The 25,082-nt window shown below is 37.6% G+C and overlaps 1 protein-coding gene across 1 annotated transcript; it reads right to left on the bottom strand.

Moving 5' to 3' along the window:
* Positions 1 to 23,898: 23,898 nt before the first annotated feature.
* Positions 23,899 to 24,774, bottom strand: LOC133832646 (uncharacterized). The gene is made up of 2 exons (XM_062262958.1): positions 24,660 to 24,774; positions 23,899 to 24,257 (listed from the first exon to the last, which is right to left on the bottom strand). Exons 1-2 carry the CDS (start codon positions 24,772 to 24,774, stop codon positions 23,899 to 23,901), a joined length of 474 nt encoding a protein of 157 aa, XP_062118942.1.
* Positions 24,775 to 25,082: the final 308 nt, after the last annotated feature.

Here is a 25,082-nt window from a genome sequence, read left to right on the forward strand (position 1 = left end):
ATAATAAAAGCTATCAGGAGACCATCGGAGTTGCTCCATATGAAATCTTATATGGGAGGAAGTGCAGTTCGCCCATCCATTGGGATGAGACGGGTGAGAGGAAGTGGTTAGGTCTTGAGGCTATTCATAGGACCAATGAGGCGATTGAAAAGATTAGAGCTTAGATGCTCACCTCCTAGAGTCGACAGAGTTACTCAGTCTTGAGACGCAGGAGTGTAGAGTTTCAGGTTGGTGATCATGTGTTCCTCAGAGTTGCTCCTTTGAAAGGAGTAAAACGATTTGGTTTGAAAGTCAAGTTAAGTCCCAGGTTTGTTAGCCCCTTTGAGATTCTAGAACAGGTTGGAGGGGTAGCTTATAGATTGGCAATGCCTCCAACCTTATCAGGGGTTGACAACATATTTCAAGTATACATGCTCCAGAAGTATGTATCAGATTCTACGCATGTACTGAGTAATGAAAAAATTGATTTAGATCAAGAATTGTCTTATGAGGAGAAGCCGGTTCAGATTCTAGATCGGAAAGATAAAGTCTTGCGGAACAAGACCATTGCCTTGGTAAAATTTATATGGAGAAACAACAAAGTGGAAGAGGCAACTTGGGAGCTTGAGACTGATATGTGAGATCGATATCCCGAGTTATTAAGGTAAATTTCTAGGACGAAATTCATGTAACGAGGGGAAAGTTTTAACGTCCCAAATTTGCTAATTAGGCTTAATGTCTTGATTAGAGTGCCGGGAGGGCAATAATTTATTTAATTATGTTATTATGTGGAATAAATGATTATGTGATTAGAAATGCATGTATAGGTGAATTAAGTATGCATGTGGGCCCATTTTGGTTAGTAGGGGCATATTTGTAATTTTGGCTCATTGATGGCATAAATGTAAATTATATGTGTTGTGCGTAAGACCACAAGATTGTGGAGATTTATTTTGTATGTGTGATTCGAGACGGTTATAGGGAGCAAAATAGTGAAATAGTCACAACATTGTTGAATACCCGGCTCGGGACGAGCCTAGGGTATTTTCGGAATATAGTATGTGTTTGGAGTTACTGGGTAATGAGTAGTAATTTAGTGATTATTTAAGTATGTCGAAGGTTAAATGGGGAATTATAGGACCACTCAAGGAATTAGCAGGATGTGGCAAAAGATGATTTTGCCCTTGGTGGTGTTAGATGGGTTAAGGATAGGTTAGAGGAATTATTGTATTTTGCACTATGGGATAGACTCAGCCTTAGCCTTAGGGATTTTGTAGAATGAGCCAAAAATTAGAAAAAACATATCTCAGCCTTATCTCTCTCTTTCCACTCAGCTCTCTCTCTCTCTCTCTCTCTCTCTCTTTGGTGTGCTTGGAGATTTGGTGAATTCTTTGAGGAATTGGCAGAGAATTGAGGTTGGGGACTTTGGAAAACAAGCTTGAAGTGTTGGGGAATTAGCTCAGGGTCGAAATCATCACAGAGAAAGGTCTAGAGCAAGATTTCTTCATGAATTTCTCTATTGTTTAATGTTTTGGGGAATTTCTGAAATCAAGTGATTGAGTTAAGTTTTAATGAGGTTTTGGTTTAGTTTTTCGAGTTTATGTATTTTCCTGGGCATAGTGGAAGTTTTTTGGGACATAACTCTAGCTTAAGAGCATGTTTATATTGAATTTTAGGAGGTTGAGAATTCTGAAAACACTGGAATTTCTGAGTTTTGGGGCTCGAGCCACGACCCTTTTCTTCAGGCGCCGTGGCCCACATGAACCCAGGAGGGTTGGGAGCTTCTAATTTTTCCCAGGCGTTGCAGCGCAGGCAGGGCGCACCGTGGCCCGTGTCCCCTTGATGAGAGCTCAAGGCTCTCTAACTGATGGAGCACCGCGACTTTAATGGGATGGGTCGCGGCTACAATAGGGAATTATTGCCAATGTGTAGTTTTAAGCTCTGGCACCCAAATTTAAGGGCTCAGGAAAGATTCTGCTACCCAAGTTAGTAGAATTCGAGGTCCTGATGGATAGAATATTAATATGAAGTTCTTAATTGATTAAGGCTTGATGGATGTCTATTTATTGATGCGTTGTGACTAGGTTTTGCATCAAGGCTCACGTTTAGGGGATCGTGCTTGGGATCGCGTTAATCAATCAGCTCGGGACACCATGTAAGAAAACTGCTTGTACCCGTAGAGTAGGGCATGGCCCTATTATTTATGTTTAATGTGTGTGAATACCTGTAAATGTTATGCTATTTTTTGCATGATTATAAATGAATGGCGAAGGCCGAGAACAGCGAAGGCCGAGAACAGCGAAGGCCGGGGAAGGCAAAGGCCATGATCGACATTGAGCATGCTGAATGTACGCCATTAGAGCGAGACCCTCTAAAGTTGTTGTACTCACCCACTCAATGAAGACCTTAAACCTAGTGCCTGGTAAAGTACCTGGGTCAGCATAGGCGATTATATGTTTGATCGATTATATGTTGAAGTTGTTTATTACTAGATTGAATTTCAATATTCTTTATGTTGAGTTTTCTTGTTGGACCTCGGCTCACGGGTGCTCATTGGTATAGGAAAGGGCAAGGGAAAGGTCGACCAACCATGAGTTGGAGAGCATGGTGCGATGTGTACATGTTCAACCTACGTGGCTGCCACGGCCAGGGGTATTTTGAGGAATTTACTGTAAATGGTTGGTTTCGTCACTTAGGTCGACTATATTGTAACTTTTGAATTGCAATACATTTTTGAAATAGTATTTTGGGATCCCAATATATAACTTTTATGACCTTAATGAATGTCTAAATCTTTTATAATTAACTTTCATCAAATGAGTCTTCATTTTGATTTAATCAGACTTTTAACCTAAAACCCTCGATTAGTGAGTTAATGGAACATTTATAAATCACATGGTAATGACTATAAGGTAGTAGGGCGTTACAGGCCCGGTCAGAGTTGTGGGGAACAGAATACATCTTAGGTCAAATCCGACATTATGAGTCATCATTAGAGTATTGAACATCCCGAGGTGGTCAGATGGATCAATGTTTCCATCAAACACTAGCATGGTCGACATCTTGAAGCCAATAGGATACAAAGTTGTTGCAATGTCTAGGGCGAAAGGTTTGAGCTCCTCATTTGGATCACAATAATCGATTCCTTTTCCATATAAGAGTTTCTTCATTTGCTCCTCCATCATGGCTAGTTACTCGAGGGTTGGGTCTTTGGTCACTAGGTTTTCCCGGGGATGTTCACCAGCCCCCATCCTATTGTACGCTTTTGATGGGTTGTTTTCCCCCCAAGTTTGAGCTTAGTTAGGTGGGATGTTCCCATTGTGGCGTACGATAGACGGACCTCCCCCATGCTGAGTGTAACTCATATCATCATTGCGAGCTGAGTATCTCCTTTGTGAATTCTGATGGTCACGTAGGTCAAGATGTAGATCAGAACGAGGACTTTGCGCAAAACTAAGATGATTCCTCAGTTTGCTTTCAGACCTGCCTCCATGCTGGCTCCCCGTCCAGTAACTTCCATTAGAAAAACTTACGACCTGCGGCTGAGATTGAGGACCTGGATTATCAACACGCCCTCACAGGATGTAATTGTCCATTGATGGGGGAGAATTTCTCCTACCATTTCAATGAAATGGAGTGTCTCTCTGCGGGCGCAGTGGTAGGATGTCTAATCGGTCATGGAAGATGTCTTATTGGTGAGACTATCCTCATCCCATTAGGTCAGACTAAATTAGCCCGTCTCGGTTCTACCCCGATATCTCGAGTTCTCTATGCCTTTTGTTCTAATCGCGGCGTAGGCAGATTCGTTGAGGCGTTTTGTGTTCGTTAATTTATCCCAGCTCGCCCTGTTGGGTTGTTATGGACATTCTTTGGAATCTATGCAAAAGGCATGGAGCTGGGGATTGCAGTTCTGCTCGTCCGACTGACATGTGGATGATGGTTCCTGTGATGATTAGAGGGCTAAGCACTCCATTGATTTTGCTCTTAAGGTACAGAGCTTGGAGTGGTGGTCGTGATAGAATGACTAGGACTGGGTCAGCTATTCTCATAGCACCTGTGGGACCCACTTTGCCTCTTTCCAACATTAGCATCCGTTGCAAGAGGGGGTAACCAAGCTAGGACCTCCTCAATCTGTCTATTAGCCCTAGCAAGATTTCTCTTTAATTGGGTATTCTCCTTCTCAATGGCTGTTAAATATCCTAGATTAGGATTTGCCGAGCGTGATGCTGAACTCTCAATGTCTTCTTGGCCCACCAGTTGCTTTCGACCGCGTTGTTGAACGTCTGGGCCCTTTTTAGTGGGAACAGCCATATGATGTGCCTCTTGCCCACCAGGTTGTTCCATTTCTTTGTCATGCATTGATTGAGTAACCATCATGATTAATGTTGAATGAAACTTGTAAAGGATTAAGCACTAATTTCTTCTCAATGAAAGCAGCAAACTATTGACGCGGTTTTTTGCCAACAGTAGATTTAGAAATCTAATAAGAAGGGTATTAGTACTTATTGGTAAACTGTAATGAAGTTGTATGAAAAATTATTCACACATACAATTTTACGTGGTTCAATGGTTAAAATCCACCTAGTCCACGAGACAATATTATTACTCTCTCATAATTTCTTTAGAGTTTCTGTATTATAAAAAACATTCCCCTTTCCTATCCATTATCCCTGAAATTTATAGTGGAATTTCTTGGCCAGGTTAAGGTAACCGTGTCCTTAAATATGGTAAACATTTAATAAAGATAATTCCCATTTACATAGGTATATGATTGTCTAGCAGAAATTACTCCTGTTATCTCGGACAATAAATGTGCAATACAACCTAGGCATTAATGAGCGTATAAAGAGCCTCCGAGTCTCTCGGGATCCTTCACTATGTGTCATAACCATGTTTCCATGAGATGAACATCTTCATCGAGCTTGTGATCGAAGAGTATCCGAACATTAGTTTGGATTAAGTTCAGAGCTCCCTAAATGGGATCTGACCACTACATGTGTCTTGAACTGGATCATCATCCTAAGAGGCGACCTGATAATTATCTGAATGCCATACTGCCAAATCCTAACTCAAGCTCCTCACATCATCATTAGCTAAATGTTCTACTCACCTGCTTTTTCCACATGTTCACCTGCCAGCTGTACCCCAAGCTGAGTGATTAAACCCATGCTAATTTTTAGGGTACAACACTATGCATGGCCGAAATTCTCTAAGTTGTAGCTAGTTGAATTTTTACAAAATATATTTAATAGGTGGCATGAAAAGTTTGTATTGAGGAATCAAGTTTTACTTGGTTGAAGACCAAGTATAGGTGGCGTTGAGCATATTCAGATTAGGTGAACTATGTGTCAATGAAAGCATGCAAAGTGGAGCTAGAAAGACTATTCTTGTGGGAGTCATAAACTAAGTAGAGAATATAGGTGATGGTTGAAGCTTGTTGACACAATTTTAATTTGAAATTGCTTAGGTGTAAGCGTGGGAGACTCAGAAGGGAACACAAGGGAACTTTTGCTCCATTTTGTTACACAAGAGTGTATGTGGCATCAAGAGAGAAATTGTAGCAATTTAATAGGATGAAGAAAGGGGCTAGCCGAAACTATATTAGGCAGGGATGTTCAAAATTTAAAATTTTGTTTGAAGGATAGTTGAGAATGCTAAGGAAAGGAGTTAAAATCTAGAGCCTATAAATGGAGCATTAGAGCTCTTCATTTTTCATACAATCAAAGCTTCCAAGAACTCTCTCAATTTCGAAAATTACTCTCTCAAATGTTGTTCCATTTGTGCTCATAAATACTCCATATAGTGGTAATCCCCAAGAACACTAGTAGTGTTAGAACTCTTCTTCTTTTTTTCTTTTGTGTTTGAAAACTAGCCTCGTCACCATCACCATCATAAATACCTCACTTGGCCAAGATACCTATCCCAACTAACCATTCCATAGCCGAAATACAATAGCATAATAAAGTTCAAACCCTAGTTGTTTAGAAGATAGTAATTGTTCTCTAAAAGGCTTGAGATATTAAGATTGTGTTATCTTGTTTCTAGGGTTGAGGTATGGTTTTTAAGAGGTTTTAGATTATGAAATTAAATTAATATTCTAGATCCTAATTTTAGTCTTTATTTTTATATATAAGGTGTTCGACGCGATCCAGTAGTATAAACAAGCAATCTCTCTACTCTTTTTGTCCACATTCAAGGTAAGGAAAATTAGATAGAATTAGACTATGATATTAAGTAAATGTTATGACCCTAACGTTTCAAGTGTAAGAAGATAAGTGTGGTTGGACCTAAGTGATGTCCAAGATTTTATGACGAACCTAAGTGATGTCAAAAATTGTATGATGGACCAAAGTGATGTCTGGAAGGCTCGGATGCCCGAACTTTATATGCACTTTATCTATACTTGACTGATTCGTTTATAGCTATTATGATTATGAAAATATTAATAAAATATTAAGTTTATGAATATGACTTTAGATTTGTACGATAATGAGTCTCTTTATATGACAGTGTTGAAATAATGAAATATTTGTGATATGTATGAATATTGTTTGTATGCTTGTTATAACTGTATTCTCCTTACTAGGCTTAAAAGATCACACCTTATAGTGTAATTGTACATATCAAAGTAAGTAAAAGGGATAGATAGCCGGTGAAGAGTTGGACCTGGATAGCTGTTTGTGTATTCGTGAGGGTTGTATAGCTGCTAAAAGATCTAAGACTTATATTTTGTTTCTTAATAGCATTTTTATTCCTCTAAAATAAAGGTTGTAGTATTTTAGTTTTTAAAGACATATTTTATATTGTAAAACTAAGATCCTATCTGCTTTATGTTATTTTTCAATAAAGGGAAACATTTAACTTTTTATGTTGCAACCCTGGTTCTCTGTAGTATTTTATGAAAAAATAAGGGTGTTACAAAATTCAAATGAAAAATAAATAATAAATAAAGTATTGAGGACTTCCCTAGAACGCTGACAAGTATTGTGACAAATTATTTTTATTGTTATGCACTTCAACCTTAAAAAAACTAATAATAAATAAAAATAACTAAATAAAAAAAACTGGATAAGAAATATGGGTTGCCTCCCAAGAATCACTTTGTTTAATGCCATTAGCTCGATATTATTTTTCTCCCTTAACTTGGTTTTCCAAGAAAAGTTACTTCCACATGTTCTTCATCATTTTCATGATAATGTTTGAGTTTATTCTTATGAACTTAAAGATAGATCCCTTCTCTCCTTTTAAACTAATGAGATCACAAGGAAAAACTTTTGTAAAGGTAAAGGGCTCCATCTACCTTGATTTTAGTTTTCTTGGTAAAGACATAAAACTTGAGTCATGTACATATTATTTTAGTGGCATCTTCTTGTCACACTTCTTTAGTCTTCACCTTGTAAACATTGGAATGAGCCATAAGAGTTGGTATATGCTCTTTTGAGGAAATTTTCTCGCTACCGTGTTGTGCAAGATCTACACACATCTCCTCTTTTTTATCTTCACTCACTAAAGGAGAGAATGGTTTAATCCTCTTGCAAGTATTCACAGTTATTGCCCAATTAGCACCATTGTAAATATCAATTCAAACATTTTCTACATTAACTCGCACAGTTAAATGACATACTTGTACATCAATAAGTGCTCCAGTAGTTTCTAAGAAAGGGCAACCAAGAATCAATGGAATCTCATGGTCTTCTTCCATATAGCACAAAATCCTCAGAAAATACAAACTTATCCACTTTAAATAAGGCGCCTTCTATAACTCCACATGGATATGTAAAAGAATGATCAACAAGTTACAACGTAATGGTTGTAGGCTTTACCTCCCCAAGACCCAACTTCTTAAAATTTGATAACGACATCAAATTAATACTAGTACCAAGGTCACACAAAGCCTTATCAAATGACAATTCCCCAATCTTACAATGAATAGGAAAGTTGCCTGGATCCTTAAGATTTTGTGGCAACATTTTCTAAAATATGGCACTACATTCTTCTGTAAGCTTCACTATCGCATAATCCTCAAACATTCTTTTCTTTGACAAAACCTCCTTCATAACTTAACATAATTAGGCATTTTCTCAAGAGCATCAACAAATGAAATGTTGATGTTAATCTTCTTAAATATCTCTAAAATCTTTGCAAATTGCTCATCAAGTTTCTTCTTTAGGAATATTTGAGGATATGGTGATGGTGGTTGATACATAGGAAGATTATCTTTCTTAGTTGTTGGTTTCTCATTGATACTTTTCTTTCCTACTGTTTCCTCCTTTTTAATTTCTCATACTACTGGCTCACTTTTTATCTTATTATCCACCATTGGAGGAATCTTTTTTTCCTCAATCACTTCCCCATCAATCTCTTTACCACTTCTCAAATAAAAGACTTTTCATTGTTTCTTGGGGTTCACTTCTATGTCACTTGCAAAATTTCCTTTTTGTTGGGAACCAATAGTAGGTTCCAATTCTCCCACTTGGACCTATGTACTTCATTGTAACCACCATGTTAGACATATGAATTTCCATAATATCCAACCTCACTTCATTCTTATTAAATCTCTTGCTGGTCTCCATAATAAAAATACCCAATATGTCCTCCAAAATTACTTATTCTATGCTTGTGGCTGAGCATTAAAACCAGGAGGTGGTTGCAGAACATTCTTGTTATTCGCTTAAGAGAAGTTCTCATGGTTCTTCATGTTGATTTTTATTGATCAAATCAGAGATTATACGCAGCGAAATAACAATCAAATTTTTAGTTTAATCCCATAAGATTTCTAGATCTACTTCTTCACATGCATATATAAATTGAATCAAAGACATGAATAGAAAAATTACCTCAAGTCCTTCCTTGCTGCTATCTTTTTGTATGGCTAAATCCTTGAGATCTCACACCAAGATCTTCCAAAATGTTCTTAGCACACAAAGAACGAGTGTGGGCTCACTATACAAACAATAGGCAGAAAACTATTTATCAGATGTTCTCAATACATGAGATCTGATAAAGTTTGGACCTAGGTTTTGTGAAGAATAGTGACTTTTGTTTGTGTCACTGTTCTCTTTCTCTGAGAGAGATTTCTAGATATTTTTCTATACCTGAAAAGTTACGTTCTGAAAAACTGATATCCTATATTTAATATATCCAATATATTAAAATAAAATCTTAGTTATTTTAAACAATTTGAAAATAACTAATCAGTTATCAGATTTTTGTTTAAATAATAATATTTTAATCAAATTACAATATCTCATTATTTATTTAATATTTAAATAACTAAAATTGTGGAACCTAGAAACTGATCACAGTCTCTTATGCGTGTAGCACAGTGACTGTGCACTAGGCTACACGTGAACCACATGCCAGTGATGGCATGTGATTTTTCCCAATTTTTATTATTATTTAAATACCAAAAATCCCAAAAAATAAATTAATTCAAAATTAATTATATTTTTGTTAAATCAAATAATAATGAATTCTTAATTAATTAATTACAAATAATTAAACAATAATTATGTTTGATACCTAGAAAAATATTTTACTTATCACATAAGTCCTTTTTGCCCATTTTTGTATTTAACTTTGTCAGTGATTGTTTGAGCCATTTTGGGGACCAAGGACCTATAACATTAAGCTCCAATAAATAAACTAAATAATTAAACTCTTTAATTATAATAGTTAATTTATTAATTCTGATATTACTCCACTATAAATTCAGAATTGCACTCTTTATGTTATAGATATACTTTTACAGAAATCTTTTCTTAAGCCGTCCATTGATATAACCATCTTACAATAGTTCAACCCTCTAATTAATTAGTTCATAAATTAGAATGGAAGAATTACCATTTTACCTTTCTAATTTACTTCTTATTCCTTAAGTACCATTAATTCACTAGTGAATAATTAATCTATAATCTAATTATAAATTTGAGCTCAAAATCATTAAGTTCCAGAATTAACCCTTAAGGGAACTAATATACGATCCGTTAGGAAAGATTAGATTCCGTATTGTTGATACATGTTCCCAACCATCCATGATATTAAATCTCCAAAACAAAAGTCATTAGCCTCATTCTTTGAAGAGACCTTAACGAATGAATCAAAAGATTTAATAAACATGAACAGGAGTTCATGAACACTCTGGATTTAGGTTGATCTATAAATGATCATTAGTTATGATATGAATTACAAGTGTTTATTGTTAAATGGTTTTTGGATAAAGACTTTAATTCATATCGGTCCATGTCATATATAATCATATTATATAAAGCACCTTTACCAAGATGTCTTTCCACATCAATAATCCGAATCTAGATTATTTGTATCATTATGATACTCAGTAAATCGTACTTACAACTCCAATTAAAGAATTCCATAACTTTAATTTGTTGTTGTTGACTATTTTTATTCATTTATGTGATCTTAATTCTCTCGTACTAATACAAGATCACATCCTCAATAATGAATATGGAATTTTTCTGATATTTACAAAATTCTTCAAACAATAATTTAACAATCTAAATATAACAATAATAATAAACCATTGTATTTATTTATTCACAGAAAAACAAATGTCTTTACATGCTTTTAGGACACACTCCTAACACTTCAACCCCGAATGCTAATAGTTTGGCATATGGTTACCCCGGTAGTTGTAATTTCCATTAGACACATATTGTGCTTTCCCTTAATTCAAACCAACCCCAGACTTTGATGCAGCAGCAACAACGCTCTCAATGATTGATGGGCTATTTTTGGTTAATAAGGCAGCCACTATGTTAGAAAAGGAAACAAACTGAGCTGTTATAGATGTCATAGGATCTACTTCATACAACCCACATACCTTTTGAGGCATTGAACGCTCATTGGGTCATTTTCAAATATTAATAGCCATTTCTTCCATCAAATTAAGTGATTCGTTAGCAGTCTTTCCCAATAATGTCCCTCCAGCAGCAACATCTATTATAGTCCTGGTTGGGCCATTCAACCCATTGTAGAAAATTTGCACTTGCATCCAGTTTTTATAACCATGTTAAGGGCAAGACTCATAGAATGATTTGGACTCAAGTTGTCTGAACTGATGTATTTCCCTTCTTAATTGAGCAAAATTTGATGGGGGAATTTTTTTTCTAAAACCTTTCTTGCCATTTCATTCCATGCAGTAATGGAGCATGGTGGTAGAGAGTGCAACCAACTCCTTCCTCTATCCCTTAGAGAAAAAGGTACGAGACATAGTCTAATGGCGTCATCAAAAACACCATTCATCTTTACCGTAGCACAAACCTCCAAGAAAATTTCTAGATCAATATTAGGGTCTTCAGTAACCATACCCCCAAACTGATTCTGATGCACCATATTTACCAATGCTGGCATCAACTCAAAATTATTAGTAGCAATGGCGGGATTAGCAATTCCAGTGAGGTTCTCATTAACAATGGGCATGCAGTAATCACAACTTCCCTTTGTTGTTGTGGAGCGATTGGAACATTTGCTTACTTATTATTAACCTCGTTGTTTTGTTCTATGGTGAAGTATATCCTTCTTCTTTCCCTCAAGTGTCTTAGCGTTTGCTCAATTTATTTCTCTAGAGGCTCGATAGGTGTAGAACTCTGACTTCTATGCACAAATTGAACATGAAGCAACAATCAAGTTAGTAAAAACTAAAATTTAATTGTAATGTAAAACAAAGACTTATAGAAATAATATTAGCAAAAATTAAAAAATTTCAATCCCTGTCAACGCTGCCAAAAACATTGTACATATTTTATTACCGCAAGCGTACAATGTTATTGTAGTAATGTTTTGATTAAAAAGCATGTCGATTTGAAAGGGAATGATTTATTAATTTTCTAATTGCTAAACTTTTAAGCCTTAAATTTTAATAAGAGATATCGAAAATAAGAATGTTTAAAAAAACAAAATAAATAAAACAATAAAATAATAATGATAAACAAATTGAAAATCAGATACTGTAAACCTAGAATATTGATTTCCCTATTTCAAATTATTAATCTCAGTTTATCAACTATCCCAATCTATTTTCCTAATTTGTAATTTTAAGAACCCTAATTTAAATCATCTACCTTTCTCAAGCGTAAGTGAAATTATTCTCAATTAATCAACAATATATCTCCATTCAATATTAATTAAACAAGAATTCACTAAGCAATATGGTTCTTTTAATGAAACTCATAGAAATGATTGAATCTCTCAATCTCACAATGTTCATATGTTATACAATTCTAGGTCCAATTTAAGATTACCTCTCTCAAGTATAAAATCCTAAATCTCAATTCAAGTCAATCATGATTAAGATGAAAAAAAGATAAGAATTAAATAAAAGAATGCATGAACAAGTTAGAAAAACTTCATGGGAATAATGTCAATTCATTAATTCAATAACTTAAAAAAATTACATCAATACTGTAGAAAATATATTTAGTTCATGATCAAAAACATTAAACCAATAACATTCATATTCATAACTAGTTAAACTAAAAAGAAAAGTATGTGAAAAAAAACTAGTTTAGATGTTTAATTTGACTTCAATCCTTCTTCTCCTTGTTCTCCAATGTATTCTTTGCCTCCAAGACATTCCAAAAGACTCTTTAATGAAACCCTAACTGTATATTTATAACACCCAAGAAACTACCCTCAAAATTCTTAAAAAAACTCGTAATTTACAAGCACGCTGTAATAGCGCTGCAAACCAGGCGCAATAGCACCTAAAGCTCTCACTCAAAATGAAATTTTAAATTCTGGCAACAATCCAGGTGCAATGACGCCTCCTTTTAGGTGCAATGACACCTCCTTTTTGGTGCAATGGTGCCTCTTGGGTCAATTTCTAGTAGACTTGATTTTTTTCAGCTCGTTTCATTTCTCAGTTTTGACATTGCTTAGTAAAACATGTATAACGTTTTTATCCAAACTCCAAATGCAACGATTCAAAAAGCTATTGAAGGCTGAGAAATAGATCTATAACTTTTATTTTCAGAAGTTTGTCTAGAATATAAAGGAATAATGGTCAATGTTTTGCTTGAAGTTCCAAGTTTGCCACAAAATAATCAATTAAGCTTATTCCTACACACTTTAAAGAATACATCAAATCCACATAAAAACTTGAAGTAAGCCCACCAAGTCAAGATAAAAGAGACATAAATGAGTACATAAAATAAGCATTCATTAAGTAGCCTCCTTCAAATGAGATGGAGGTCCAAGCTATTCTCGAAGTGGGGGGGTCCAACAAGTTGGACCCTCAGGTTGGATATGATAGGGTTATGAAGCCCATGGAGGAGGTTGAAGAAGTCATCCTCGACAACTCCAACCCAGAGGGAAGACCAAGGTCAAGAAGAACCTCAAGGCGGGGGTCCGAGAAGCTTTGGTGAGCTTTCTCCGTGAGAACATTAATGTCTTTTCTTGGGCTCATGTAGACTTGATGGGGATTGATCCCAATATCATCCACCACGCCTTAAACATACACCCAAACATTGCCCCAATTCAACAAAAGAGGATGACGATGGACCCGATTAGGGCGGAGGGCTTCACAGCAGAGGTTGACAAGCTCCTCAGGAATGGGTTCATTCGGGAGGCCAAATACACCAAGTGGTTGTTAAATCCAGTGCTAGTTTTGAAGCCAAATGACACCTGGAGGACTTGCATTGACTTCTCTGACCTAAACAAGGCCTGCCCAAAGGACTGCTTCCATTTGCCAAAGATTGACTAGATGGTTGATGCCATCTCTAGGTATTGGCTCCTCACTTTCATGGATTCCTACTCGGGGTATAACTAGATTTCCATGCATGTTGCAGATTAGGAGCACATTAGCTTCCGAACAGAGAAAGGTGTTTACTTGTACAAAGTGATGCCTTTTGGCTTGAAGAATGTTGGAGCCACGTAACAGAGGCTATTATACAAAATGTTCAGAAACTAACTTGATCAAAACATGTATGTATACATGGACAATCCCGAACATCTGAAAGATCTGGCAGAAGCATTCTCAGTCCTTTGCAGGTTTGGGATGAAGCTAAATCCCCAAAAATGCACGTTTGGGTAACCTCTATGAAATTTCTGGGATTTATTGTCAGTGCCCGAGGAATAGAGGCAAATCTCAAGAACGAGATGCCATCCCCCAGGAAGCATAAGGACATACAAAGCCTAATAGATCAGATAGTAGCTCTCAGCCACTTTGTGTGCAAGGCTATCGAAAAGTGCATCCCATTCTTTAATACCCTTCGAGGAGGTCAGAGGTTTAAATGGACGGAGGAGTGTGAGCAAGCGTTCCAGCAACTTAAGGCACACATGGAGAATCCCCCAATTCTGTCAAAGCCTATACACAGAGAACTCCTTCTGCTCTATATGGTCGTTTCCAAGGACTCCTTTAGTGCAGCCCTTGTCCGTGAGGAAGGCCGCGTCCAACATCCTGTCTACTACGTGAGAAAAAGACTCCTCAGGGGAAATTATAGATATCCACTCATGGAGAAGCTGACCTTCTGTCTAATGACAACTTCTCGTAAGTCCTCCAGAAGCCAGAGTCCTTTGCGAGACTCCTCAAATGGGCAGTTGAACTTAGCCAGTTTGACATCAACTACTGCCTGAGGACTGCCATAAAAAAGCAAGCACTGCCAGAATTTATTGCGGAGTGCACAGGAAAGCATGAAAAACTCGAGGAGTCCTTAACTGTTTGGCCCATATGGAAGTTGTTTATGGTTTGATCCTCCAATGAGAATGGGGATGGAGCAGGCCTTATCTTGGTGTCCCTTGAGAGACATAGAGTTCACAATGCTTTGAGATTTAGTTTTGATGCCTCGAACAACGAAGTTGAATATGAATCCCTGATAACTAGACTTCAAGTTTCCCTGGAGGTAAAAGTTGAGGGCCTCGAGATATACAATGATTCTTAACTTGTAGTGAACCAAGTCTTTGTTGAGTACCAGGCTCGAGAAAACAAGAAGGACACTTACTTGACAAATACCCAAGAAATGCTACACAACTTCGAAAGATTTACCATCCGACAAGTTCCGCGGGAACAGAATTCTAATGTTGATGCCCTAGCCAAACTAGTTACCACCAATGATGTGGAGTTGCTCAATGTGGTCCCCATCGACAACTTGGTTTCTTTGAGCATCACAGCTCTTGAGGAGGTAGAAGTGGCCAGGCCAAGGACGGGTGGATGGAACCCATTGTGAAGTACCTTGTCTCCAGAGAATTATCATAGGACAAGAAAGTGGCTCGAAGGCTACTTTACTAGGTGCCTCGGTACATAATAATGGACAATAAGTTGTACAGGCAAGGATATTCATTGCCACTACTCCAATGTGTGTCCAAGAAAGAAGCCAATCTGATCCTCCGAGAAGTGCATGAATGCTTTTGTGGCGATCATATTGAGGAAATCTGAGAAGCTTCATAGCTTCGTGAAGCATCTTGCCAATAGAAAGTGGCAAAACACTTCAATTCTAAAGTGAAAGAAAAAAAATTGAGGTTAGAGACTTAGTGTAGCGAAGATTTTTCCTAGGTACCTGAGATCCAAGTGCTGGAATGTTGGGCCCTAACTAGGAAGGTCCATACCAAGTTGAGAGCACCGTGTATCCTAGAACATACTAGCTGGCCCGTTTACGCGGGGAGTTGGTACCCCAGACTTGGAATGCTTAGCACCTTCGTTGGTATTACCAGTAGTACTAGCAGATTGTATTGTGTAAATTTTGTAATCATATGTAGCCTCCGGGCACCTTAATGAAAATCGTGTACACAAAACATGATAGATGAAATTGTGAGAATTTGCTTGTATTTTTTATTTGTGTTATGTTTTATTACCCGTGGAGCACCGCCCGCTGGCCTAGACAAATGAATGCAGACCGATCTTTGATCACTTGGCGGGCATAGCTGGGTCACCTTAAGAGGTAATTGCTTTCGAGGAATGACCTAGGGAACTAAGCCTACTATGGGTGGAGTAAACCTAGTGTCAAATCATGCGAGAATTTATTAGAAATGACCTAGAGAACTCAGTTTGAGGAGCCTATGTGGGCACCTGAGAGTAAACCCTATGTCACGACCTAAACCTAAATAGCCTAAGGGTGGAGAACTCAAGTTACTTTCCAAGGACTAAGCACCCGTGAATCTAAAGGTTAATAAGACCAAAGTCTTCTGTACTCAGATTCAAGCCTTAAGTTACCTAATACTCGGCCACAAGTCTAAAGTTGTATAAACTTAGACATACTTAAGTTTCCTAAACTTAGGCAAAAGAGAAATAAGTGTCCTAGACTAGACATAAAAGCTAAGGTAATCAGAGTTCCTCCCTGAGGAGTGGGTGCTCGCGAAGTAACACTAAGTTCCCGAGAACCTAAATTTTTTTGGGATTCCAAGACCTGAGTCGTCCAGACTCCAGCACAAGTCCCAATTTTCCCAAACTTGGACAAAAAATTAAAGTTACTACCCGAGGACCAAGTGCCCGCGAAGAAACACTAAGTACTCAGGGGTCAAATTATTTTTGGGTTTTCTACACCCGAGTTTCAAAGACTTGAGCTCAAGTCCCAAGTTGCATAAACTAGGGCATCCAAGACCTTAGTCTCTTAAGACTAAGGCCCACGTATGGTGGATAAAAAATGTTGAATAAATATATTTTTTCGTGATGCTACATTATGGTAATAATTTGAGAAAAACCTTGTACATTTTAAGTCCAATTTGCATTATTACTAAACATTATGTTAAAAACGTGTTAATTGAAAAGAAAAAATAGGCAAGTAAATGGAGCAAGCGAAAGAGCCATTCCAAAAATTATCTACAAATGTTCTCAGGGGCTTGAGCAATAAATTTTTTGTACCCCAATAAAAAGTGGCACTCGAGCCTGATTACTTAAATAAATAAAAGAGATCAAAAGAATGGCCTAGATCTCACTAGAAGGGACTTCCTCGATGATGGAATCCACCTCTGGAGCTTCCCCAACTTCCTTGGCAACCCTAGCAGCATCGGTGACGGCCTCTTCTGCACGCAAACACTCCTTGAAGATTAGCCACATGTTTAGCTCATTGGTAAAGGCCAAGTCCATGTCCCGATTTCTCAATCAGGCAACATAGTTTTTGTCCTCAGCTAGCACATCGACCTACATGTTTAGCTCCTCAAATTTGTGTCAGAGGGCCTCCATCTCTGACGCAGCTGCTTGACCCTCATTGCTTGAGTAGCCTCCCCTCGATCCCTAGGAGTCTCATTCGCAGAATGCATGGCTTCCCCAAGGCTTTCGCGACCTTCTCTCGAGATGCATTGGATTCATCTCGAGCCACCTTGGTCTCTTTACGATCAACCCAGGCTTCTTCAGTTTCTTTGTCTAGGGCCTTCGCAAGTGCCTTCGCAAGTGCCTTGGAGTGAGCCTTCTCATCTTCGACTTCCTTGGTCAGAGTTTCATCCATTGCTAGAGCCTGGGTCCGCTACTCCTCCACTACATTCCCAACCTCCTGAGAACGAGTCTTTGCACCCTCGCATAACTTATTAACCCACTCTTACTCTTGGGAGAGACACCTTGGTGAGCCCTTAATGCGGCTAGCTTCTCCTAGGCATGTTTCAGATCGAAGGACCTCTAGGCATGGTCCCTCAACCACTGACACATAACAACAATCTAAAAATTAATAACAGTCAGTACCAAAGTGGGAAGTTTTCAAAGACAGATAAAAGTCTGAATGCTTACCTGGGTAGAGGAGTAGCAATATGAGACGAGAAGGCCAGCCTTGTTGTCACTAACAATTCTCGCAAATATGTGAGAGGTCATCTTGGACATGATGGACCTTATCCCCTGGAGGATCTTTGCCACCATATTATCTACAAAAATCAACTCTAACTTGGTCCTGCCAATTTGAGGAACCGGGGCCTGCCATTTAGGGTTTGTATTGGCAGATGTGGTTGGTCAGCACCTACAAGGACTATTCCCCTTCCCGTAGGTGGGAGTTAAAATGCTCCACCATCGCTAGTACCTGGCCAGCTCCTCCCCCTCATAGAATTCTGGAAATATTAGCAACTACGGAAGCTCAACCACTGGGCTGTCCGACACCTCGACATAAATCTGGGCCGCTTGTTCTGAGAATTTAAATGAATTAAAGATGCAAGTGCACGTAATCACACAAGTAATAAAATGATAAGTAAATCATCTCCACGGGGATTGCAAAATAGAAAAATAGGCAAAACAATTACTAAGGAACTTAAAGGTATTAAAAATTAAATTGGTTGTTTGTAAGCTAAATAAAATATTAAAAAGATGAAATACTGAAACTAAAACTGAACTAAACAAAGTAATCAGAAATAAATACGCAGATTGTAGAATGGACTTGAATTATTAAACCCCCCTATGTTTAATTATATTGAAGAGATTGCGGCAGCAATATTTTAGCAAAACTCCCAGGTTAACAAGAATTCAATAAAAGCTCATCAAACTTTCCCAAATCATATGATATTAATTCTTTTACCTAATTAAACATATTCATATGCCAAATCAAATTGAAGAATACAAAGTCAAGGTTCAGTTCTCAAAAGTTACACAAGGAAAATAACACATCCCTATGTTATTTACTAACATAACCTAACACAGATTATGAACTTGTGTCATCCAAGTTCTTTCCATTATATTTAATCCTTCCAGCATCAAACATAACTAAGCATCTTGCCATTTCTTTGCAAACAACAACAAGAAATTAACATCAAGCACACTTGAATGAACAAGAGAGGTTCAAATAAAATAAAAGCTCAAGAAATTTCTACACTATGACATAGGGTTCATCACCAATTCAAGCGACAAAAGATTAGTTCATGGCTAATTTAAAAAGCATTAATCAACTTTCAATTCTGCCCATAAGTATCAAAGTATAAATTAAAATAGAAAATACAAGATGAAACTTAGACTAAGAGAAAGAACAAATCCAATTGATGATGAATCTTCTTTCATCGTTCTCCTCTTCTTCCTTCTTTTTCCTTCTTGTTTCTCTGGTTTTTCTTTTACTGTCCTTTTCTCTTTTCTTTTCTCAAAAAATGGCAAACTTATTTTCTTTATGCGTCTTGTTGTCTCTTTATACCTTTAGTCATCTAAGTACAAAATTGCCCCTCATTTGATTCGCACATGGGTTTTCTTTCCTTCCTTTCCCTGTCATTTGCTTCCAAATTGACTTATGCCCTATGTACTTGCCACCTAAGCCACTAATCCAGCACACCTTCTCAATTTCCAAGCACGCATAAATTTCCAAATGCAACCTGATCAAAATGCTTCCGCAAAATCTGCTTTACTACCACAAACCTGCTATTTCAGGATCACAATTTAGCTTAGATAGTTTCACAATTCTAGTTTCGTTATTTGTACAAATTTCTATCCATGAAACTATTTTTTTCAACCCATTAGCTCTTAAAAACTACAAAAAACAACTAAACTAACTAAGATCATAAAAACACAACAATTAGTTACAATAGCTAATAATAAACTAACATCACCCACGATTTTTCCACATTTATAAGTTCAAAGGCACAAGAAATAACTCTTTATTCAAGAGTTATCACACCCCAAAAGTTAAGACATTACTCGTTCTTGAATGATGAATCTCAAAAGATAACAAAAGACACACAAATTGATCAATAAAAGAAAAATGACAACCAACATAGACAGACACAACAAGGGGGGATAAACTTGCTTTGCTAATGCCAAAAATGAGAAAACTATCGAGAATTTTATTGCTGGATTACAGAAACTTAAATTCACACTAACATAGGCTTTAAACCAAACTCTTCAAGTACTAATGTTGCTGTCAAAATATGAGTCAAGTGTTTCTCCCTTTGGTGCATGCATAGCTTTTCCCAAACATTTATTATCACCCAAATCAATCTAGACCGTGGTCCTAAAGCTTAAATAATGTCTCCATAAGTTACTTAGTGATTCCCTCCGTACTAATGTAGACAAACACCACACCAAAGATCAATAGGATTTTATCAAGCTTGTAATGATAGGCTAGGGTGAAGGTAGGATAAGAGAGATTAATTTTTTACTGAAATAACCCTAAACACTTCAATCTTTCTAAGACCTAAATCAATGCACACATTAATTTCCCCAAAGAACACCCCACAACAAAATATAACTCTTGTCACTAGCCTTTATTACTATCATACAAAGAAAAAAACTAAAACAAATCTTTCTTTTATTTTAAGAGTCGCACCCCCAAACTTATTTACCAACATACTTGATTGCTTCTTTTTTTGCTTGAATTTTTCTGAAATTTATTTTTCTTTTTCAAACTTTCCTTTGATGAAAGGGAGTGCACATCTTAATTTTTTTTCTTTTGAATTTTTTTTCATTTTAGATTTTCTATTTTTTTTAGAATGAAGATAAACAACTAGATGGCAAGAGAACAAGAAAAATGAGAATACACTCTCCCCCCAAACATAAAATCAACATTGTCCCCAATGGTGAAAACAAGCAAAAGAAGAAAATGAAAGCGCTCACCCAATGCCTCTCACACTCTCCACTCCTCGCAACCCCCCAAAATACAACAACAAATAAATCCTATAAAGATCAAGGTGCTAAAGGGTATACTGAAAATAGGTTATTATATGTAGCTAGGCTAATAAGTGGCTAAACAAGAAAATGACACTTAAGCTCAATAGGGAGACTAGGGATAAAAATGCATAAAGGGTAGGCTTCAAAGGCTCGAACAGTCCACGGAGGGCCTAAATCATGTCATTGGTGTGGTGCTGCCTAGGATTTCGCCTCAAGGAAAATCACTAAGTAATTCTAGAAACTTAAGCTCTCACAAGAATCTAATTCTTTCTAGGGTCGAAAAAATGTCTAATCAAGCTATGCACACACTAAAAAGAGAAACACTCTCATTAATCAATTGCTAGTAACATTTACACCTAAAGAATTTAAGTTTAAAACTTAAGAAGAGAGACATTCAGCTTCAACTCAAATTTATGATATTTTTGTAGTGTTTTCAAAATCGTCATCGAGCCCCCATAGGTAACACTGACAAATACATAGAACAACCTCAAAAGAATGATCAAACAACAAGACAAACAAAATTGTAAACAACAAGACAAAGATAGGAGCATGAACTAAACAATAGACTACTAAAATAAAACAACAGGACAAACCAAACCACAAAATAATGAAAAAACAAAAGTTGGGTAAAGGATACTGCCCGTGCCTATTCCTCGAATTTGCATCCGAAGGAGTAGGATCGTCGTGAACAACCAGAGTTGCCCACCTCTTCAAAATAGAACTGGGGAATGTAGAAATAGGCTTGGTGAAGTTTCGCTAAAGGGACTTGATTAACGCAACATCCCGCTACTTGGCATATTTCTAGTATGCTTGCTGTTGAGTATCAATGGACATCGTCTGCCCAAGAATTTGCTGCTGTTGATCAAGGATGTCTGTGAGTGTGGGAGCAATATGGGGTGCGGTGGATGGGCCACCTGTAGACACAGGCTCATGGTGCTGAACAAGAGTGAGGAAATCAATGTCACGACGCTCAAAAAGTACATCCTCACTTGTATCATAAGGAAACCTAACTCTAAGGCACAACTGAGTGATGAGAGATGAAAAGAATAATTTCCCCTTCTTCTTTTTGGAACAACTAACAATCTATCTAGTGATAATCTTACCCCATCGATACTTTGTTCGACAAACATGCAATACAATAAAAGCACCGCTCTTTGTACACCATAGTGTCATGTGTGGTAGGTAACAAACAACATTTAAGGAAATGCAAGCGCACACCAGCTTCAGGTAACACAGAGGTGTGCAATAATGTGTGAGCACCACTGGAAGAAATGCACCATTGAGCGCCTGTATATGCTACAAGTTGCAGTGCCTTGTTAAAATGTTCTGGTGTGGGGGCCACTACCATATCATTATAAAGAGCATACTCAAAAATTTTAAGCCTAAAATTAAAGTTAATAGCAGCACTAGAAAATGAAACAGTCTTGCCTCGCACTACCACTTCAGAATTCTCATAGGACGCAATATTGGCGTAAAATTCACGCACTAAAGGAATGATAGAAGGCTCAGGTTTTTGACCAAAAGATTCCCATTTGTGCTTCTCTATGATGTCACTGAGGTAGGCTAGCACCACAACAGAAGCAGACAAAAATCCTTTATCAGGGAGCAACTTCTTTTTATTAATGGATTCATATATCTCCTTGGGTTGATTAGAAGAAAATTTCTTAAATGCTACTGAAGGAACTGGATTTTTCTTGGTCTTAGGGGTCAGTACAGTAGCATGTTTCAGATTGGTCAAAATTTTCATGGTAGTGGTGGTCTTCTGTGGTTTGGCTGGCTTTTTGGACTTTTGGATGATTGTTTTCTTGGTTGATGGTTTGGTGGTCATGGTGGTGGGGTCATTGGCAGTGGCTAGTGAGGGTGATGGTGGCGGGGTAGAGTGTGCAATGGTGGATATCTTTTTGGATAGTTGTGGGGTAGAGGGCGGTTTGGATTTTATCTTTTTAGCTCTTGTTTTGGCGCCCATTGATTTGTGGAGTTATGGAAGTATTTGGGGATAATATTGGTAAGACTCTTACAAAGGACAAGTATACCAAAAGAAACACATAATCAAACAGTACAACTGGATTTACAACCTGTTCAACACATCCAATAGTTACCCCAACAGAAACGATAACAGTTCAGAAAAAACAAGCCCCACCACCGAACAATATCCACTGTAGATGCACAAATGAAAAGTAGCAAGGAAAAATAAAGGAAAGCAGTTACCCAAGGACGATCCCAGAAAATAGAGACGATGGGGTCACGTGACTGTGTTGGTTGGAGCTGAGCACTCACGGTGTAGGCAGAGAGTGAAACGCGCCTGGTGGTGGTGCCCATTAGGCACCCTCAAAGCTTGTTCAGAAGTGCCTGGGCTCAGTTTTGGTTGTGCAAAGGTACGGGTCGTCGGGGCTAGGCTCGAGGTAGGGCGACGGAAAGGGTGGCACAGGCAAAATCGCGCCTTGGAGTGGCACGCGAATGGAGTTGCGCCTGGGTGCTAGGTCTGGTGTGCTAGGTCGCGTCTGAAAAAGTTTAACGTCTGGGCTCTCGGAGTACAGGGGTCGAGGGGGTTGAGAAGGCAAGATGTAAGGGGGCAAGGGTGGGCAAAGGTGATGAAGATGATGATGGTGATGGTTTGATTTTTTTTTATGTTGGCTAGGGAAACTGACAGAGGCACAAACGGAAGGAATTAGGGCATTCCGGTTAGGGTATTGTCTTGAGTAGTTTGGGGTTATTATTTTTTTTCTTTTCCGAGCGAGACCATGCCCCACTGTGGCGATGTATTACAAGTCTCGCTGACTTGTGCATGCTCCAAATTGCAAAAATTTTGCTTCAACACAATTTTAGACGAAACCCCTCTATTTTTTAGAAATGAGACCAATTTTTGCTCCGTGTTTGCTGAAGCAAAAAGTTTGCAAAACCATCGGACCCAAAAATTACTTCCAAAACACCAATTTCTCACTTTTAAACCCCTGAAATACAAGAACAAACGTAACACCACTTCCAAAAACAACACTATCACATGAAATTAAACTAACCAAAATAAAGAACTAAAAGAACTTAGAAAAACAAATATCTATATTTTTTATATATATACTTCTGTCTTTGGGTTGTCTTGAAGATAGTGCCATAATCACTTCACAACCAAAAACAACAACTACTTTAAGGATCCTCCAAAGTGATAGAGGTCTTCTCCCAGTTGACTTCACTTCCCCAATAATGTATCAAATGCTGCCCATTCACTTTAAACTCCATCCAGGATTGATTTTCTCACCCTTCAACTAGTCCAAAGGGATAAACTTTCATCATGGTGAATGGGTCTGACCAACGGGACTTCAATTTGCCAGGAAACAACTTCAAACACGAGTTAAAGAGCATCACTAGCTGCCTCTTCTCCAAGACTCAAGATTGAATTTTCTGGTCATTCAATCTCTTGCTTTCTCCTTATAAAGCTTAGCATTTTCATAGGAGAACAACCTCATCTCTTCTAACTCATTTAATTGATATTGACGAGCTTCTCCAGCAGCTTGGAGATCCATATTCAACTTCTTAGTGGCCCAATATGCCTTATGCTCCAACTCAAAGGGAAAATGGCAAGCTTTCCCAAAAACCAAACAATAAGGTGACATTCTCAAAGGGGTTTTGAAAGTCGTTCTATAGGCCCAAAGAGCATCTTCCAATCTTTGAGACCAATCTTTTCTGCTAGGATTCAACACTTTCTCTAGAATTCCCTTGATCTCTCTATTGGATATTTTCGCTTGACCATTTGTTTGTGGGTGGTAGGCTGTAGCAATCTTGTGTCACACACTATATTTAGCTAAGAGGGCAACCAAAATTTTGTTAACAAAGTGGGTACCCTCATCACTAATAAGATCTATTGGTGTACCAAAGGGAATAAACACGTGCTTATGTAAGAATTTTATCGCCACCTTAGCATCATTGGTGGGACTTGGTATTGCTTCAGCCCATTTTGATACATAATCTACAGCCAAAAAAATGTACAAGTTCCCAAAGGAAGGATGGAAAGGTCTCATAAAGTCAATGCCCCAAACATCGAACAACTCCACTTGAAGAATGACATTCAATGGCATCTCATTTCATGATGAAATATTACCAACCCGCTAGCATCTATCACATATTTTAGAAAATTCATGAGCATCCTTGAAAATAGAAGGCCAATAATAACCCGATTGGAAAACTTTTGCAACAGTCCTCTGCCCACCAAAATGCCCTCCATAGGGACCTAAATGACAATGTTCAAGAATGTTGTGAACCTCCTCTTCCGGAACACAATGCCTCATCTTTTGATCTTAACATTGTTTATAAAGAAATGGTTCATCAAAACAATAAGACTTGACATCGTGAAAGAATTTTTTAAGTTGTTGACCCTTCAAATTTGGTGGATTCCTCCCACTCACCAAATAATTCACTGAAGTGTCCCATAATATTTACATAGCTAGCTAGATAGTAGTAGTAGCTGGTATTAGTTTGTAGTATGTTAGATTCTGTGGATTTTGGTTCAAGTCAGGACGTAGTTGGACACTCATAGCAACAGTTAGGGATTTTATAAGTTTAACCTATAGTTTAAGAATATTAATTATAACATAAG

The sequence above is a fragment of the Humulus lupulus genome, chromosome 4, assembly GCF_963169125.1.
Source record: "Humulus lupulus chromosome 4, drHumLupu1.1, whole genome shotgun sequence".
NCBI lineage: Eukaryota > Viridiplantae > Streptophyta > Magnoliopsida > Rosales > Cannabaceae > Humulus > Humulus lupulus.

Coding starts and splice junctions, on each gene's coding strand:
- LOC133832646 (XM_062262958.1), bottom strand. CDS start 24,774: ATGAGGCATTGTGTTCCGGAAGAGGAGGTTCACAACATTCTTGAACAT. Junction 24,258..24,659: donor TGCAAAAGTTTTCCAATCGG/GTTATTATTGGC, acceptor AGATTGCTACAG/CCTACCACCCACAAACAAAT.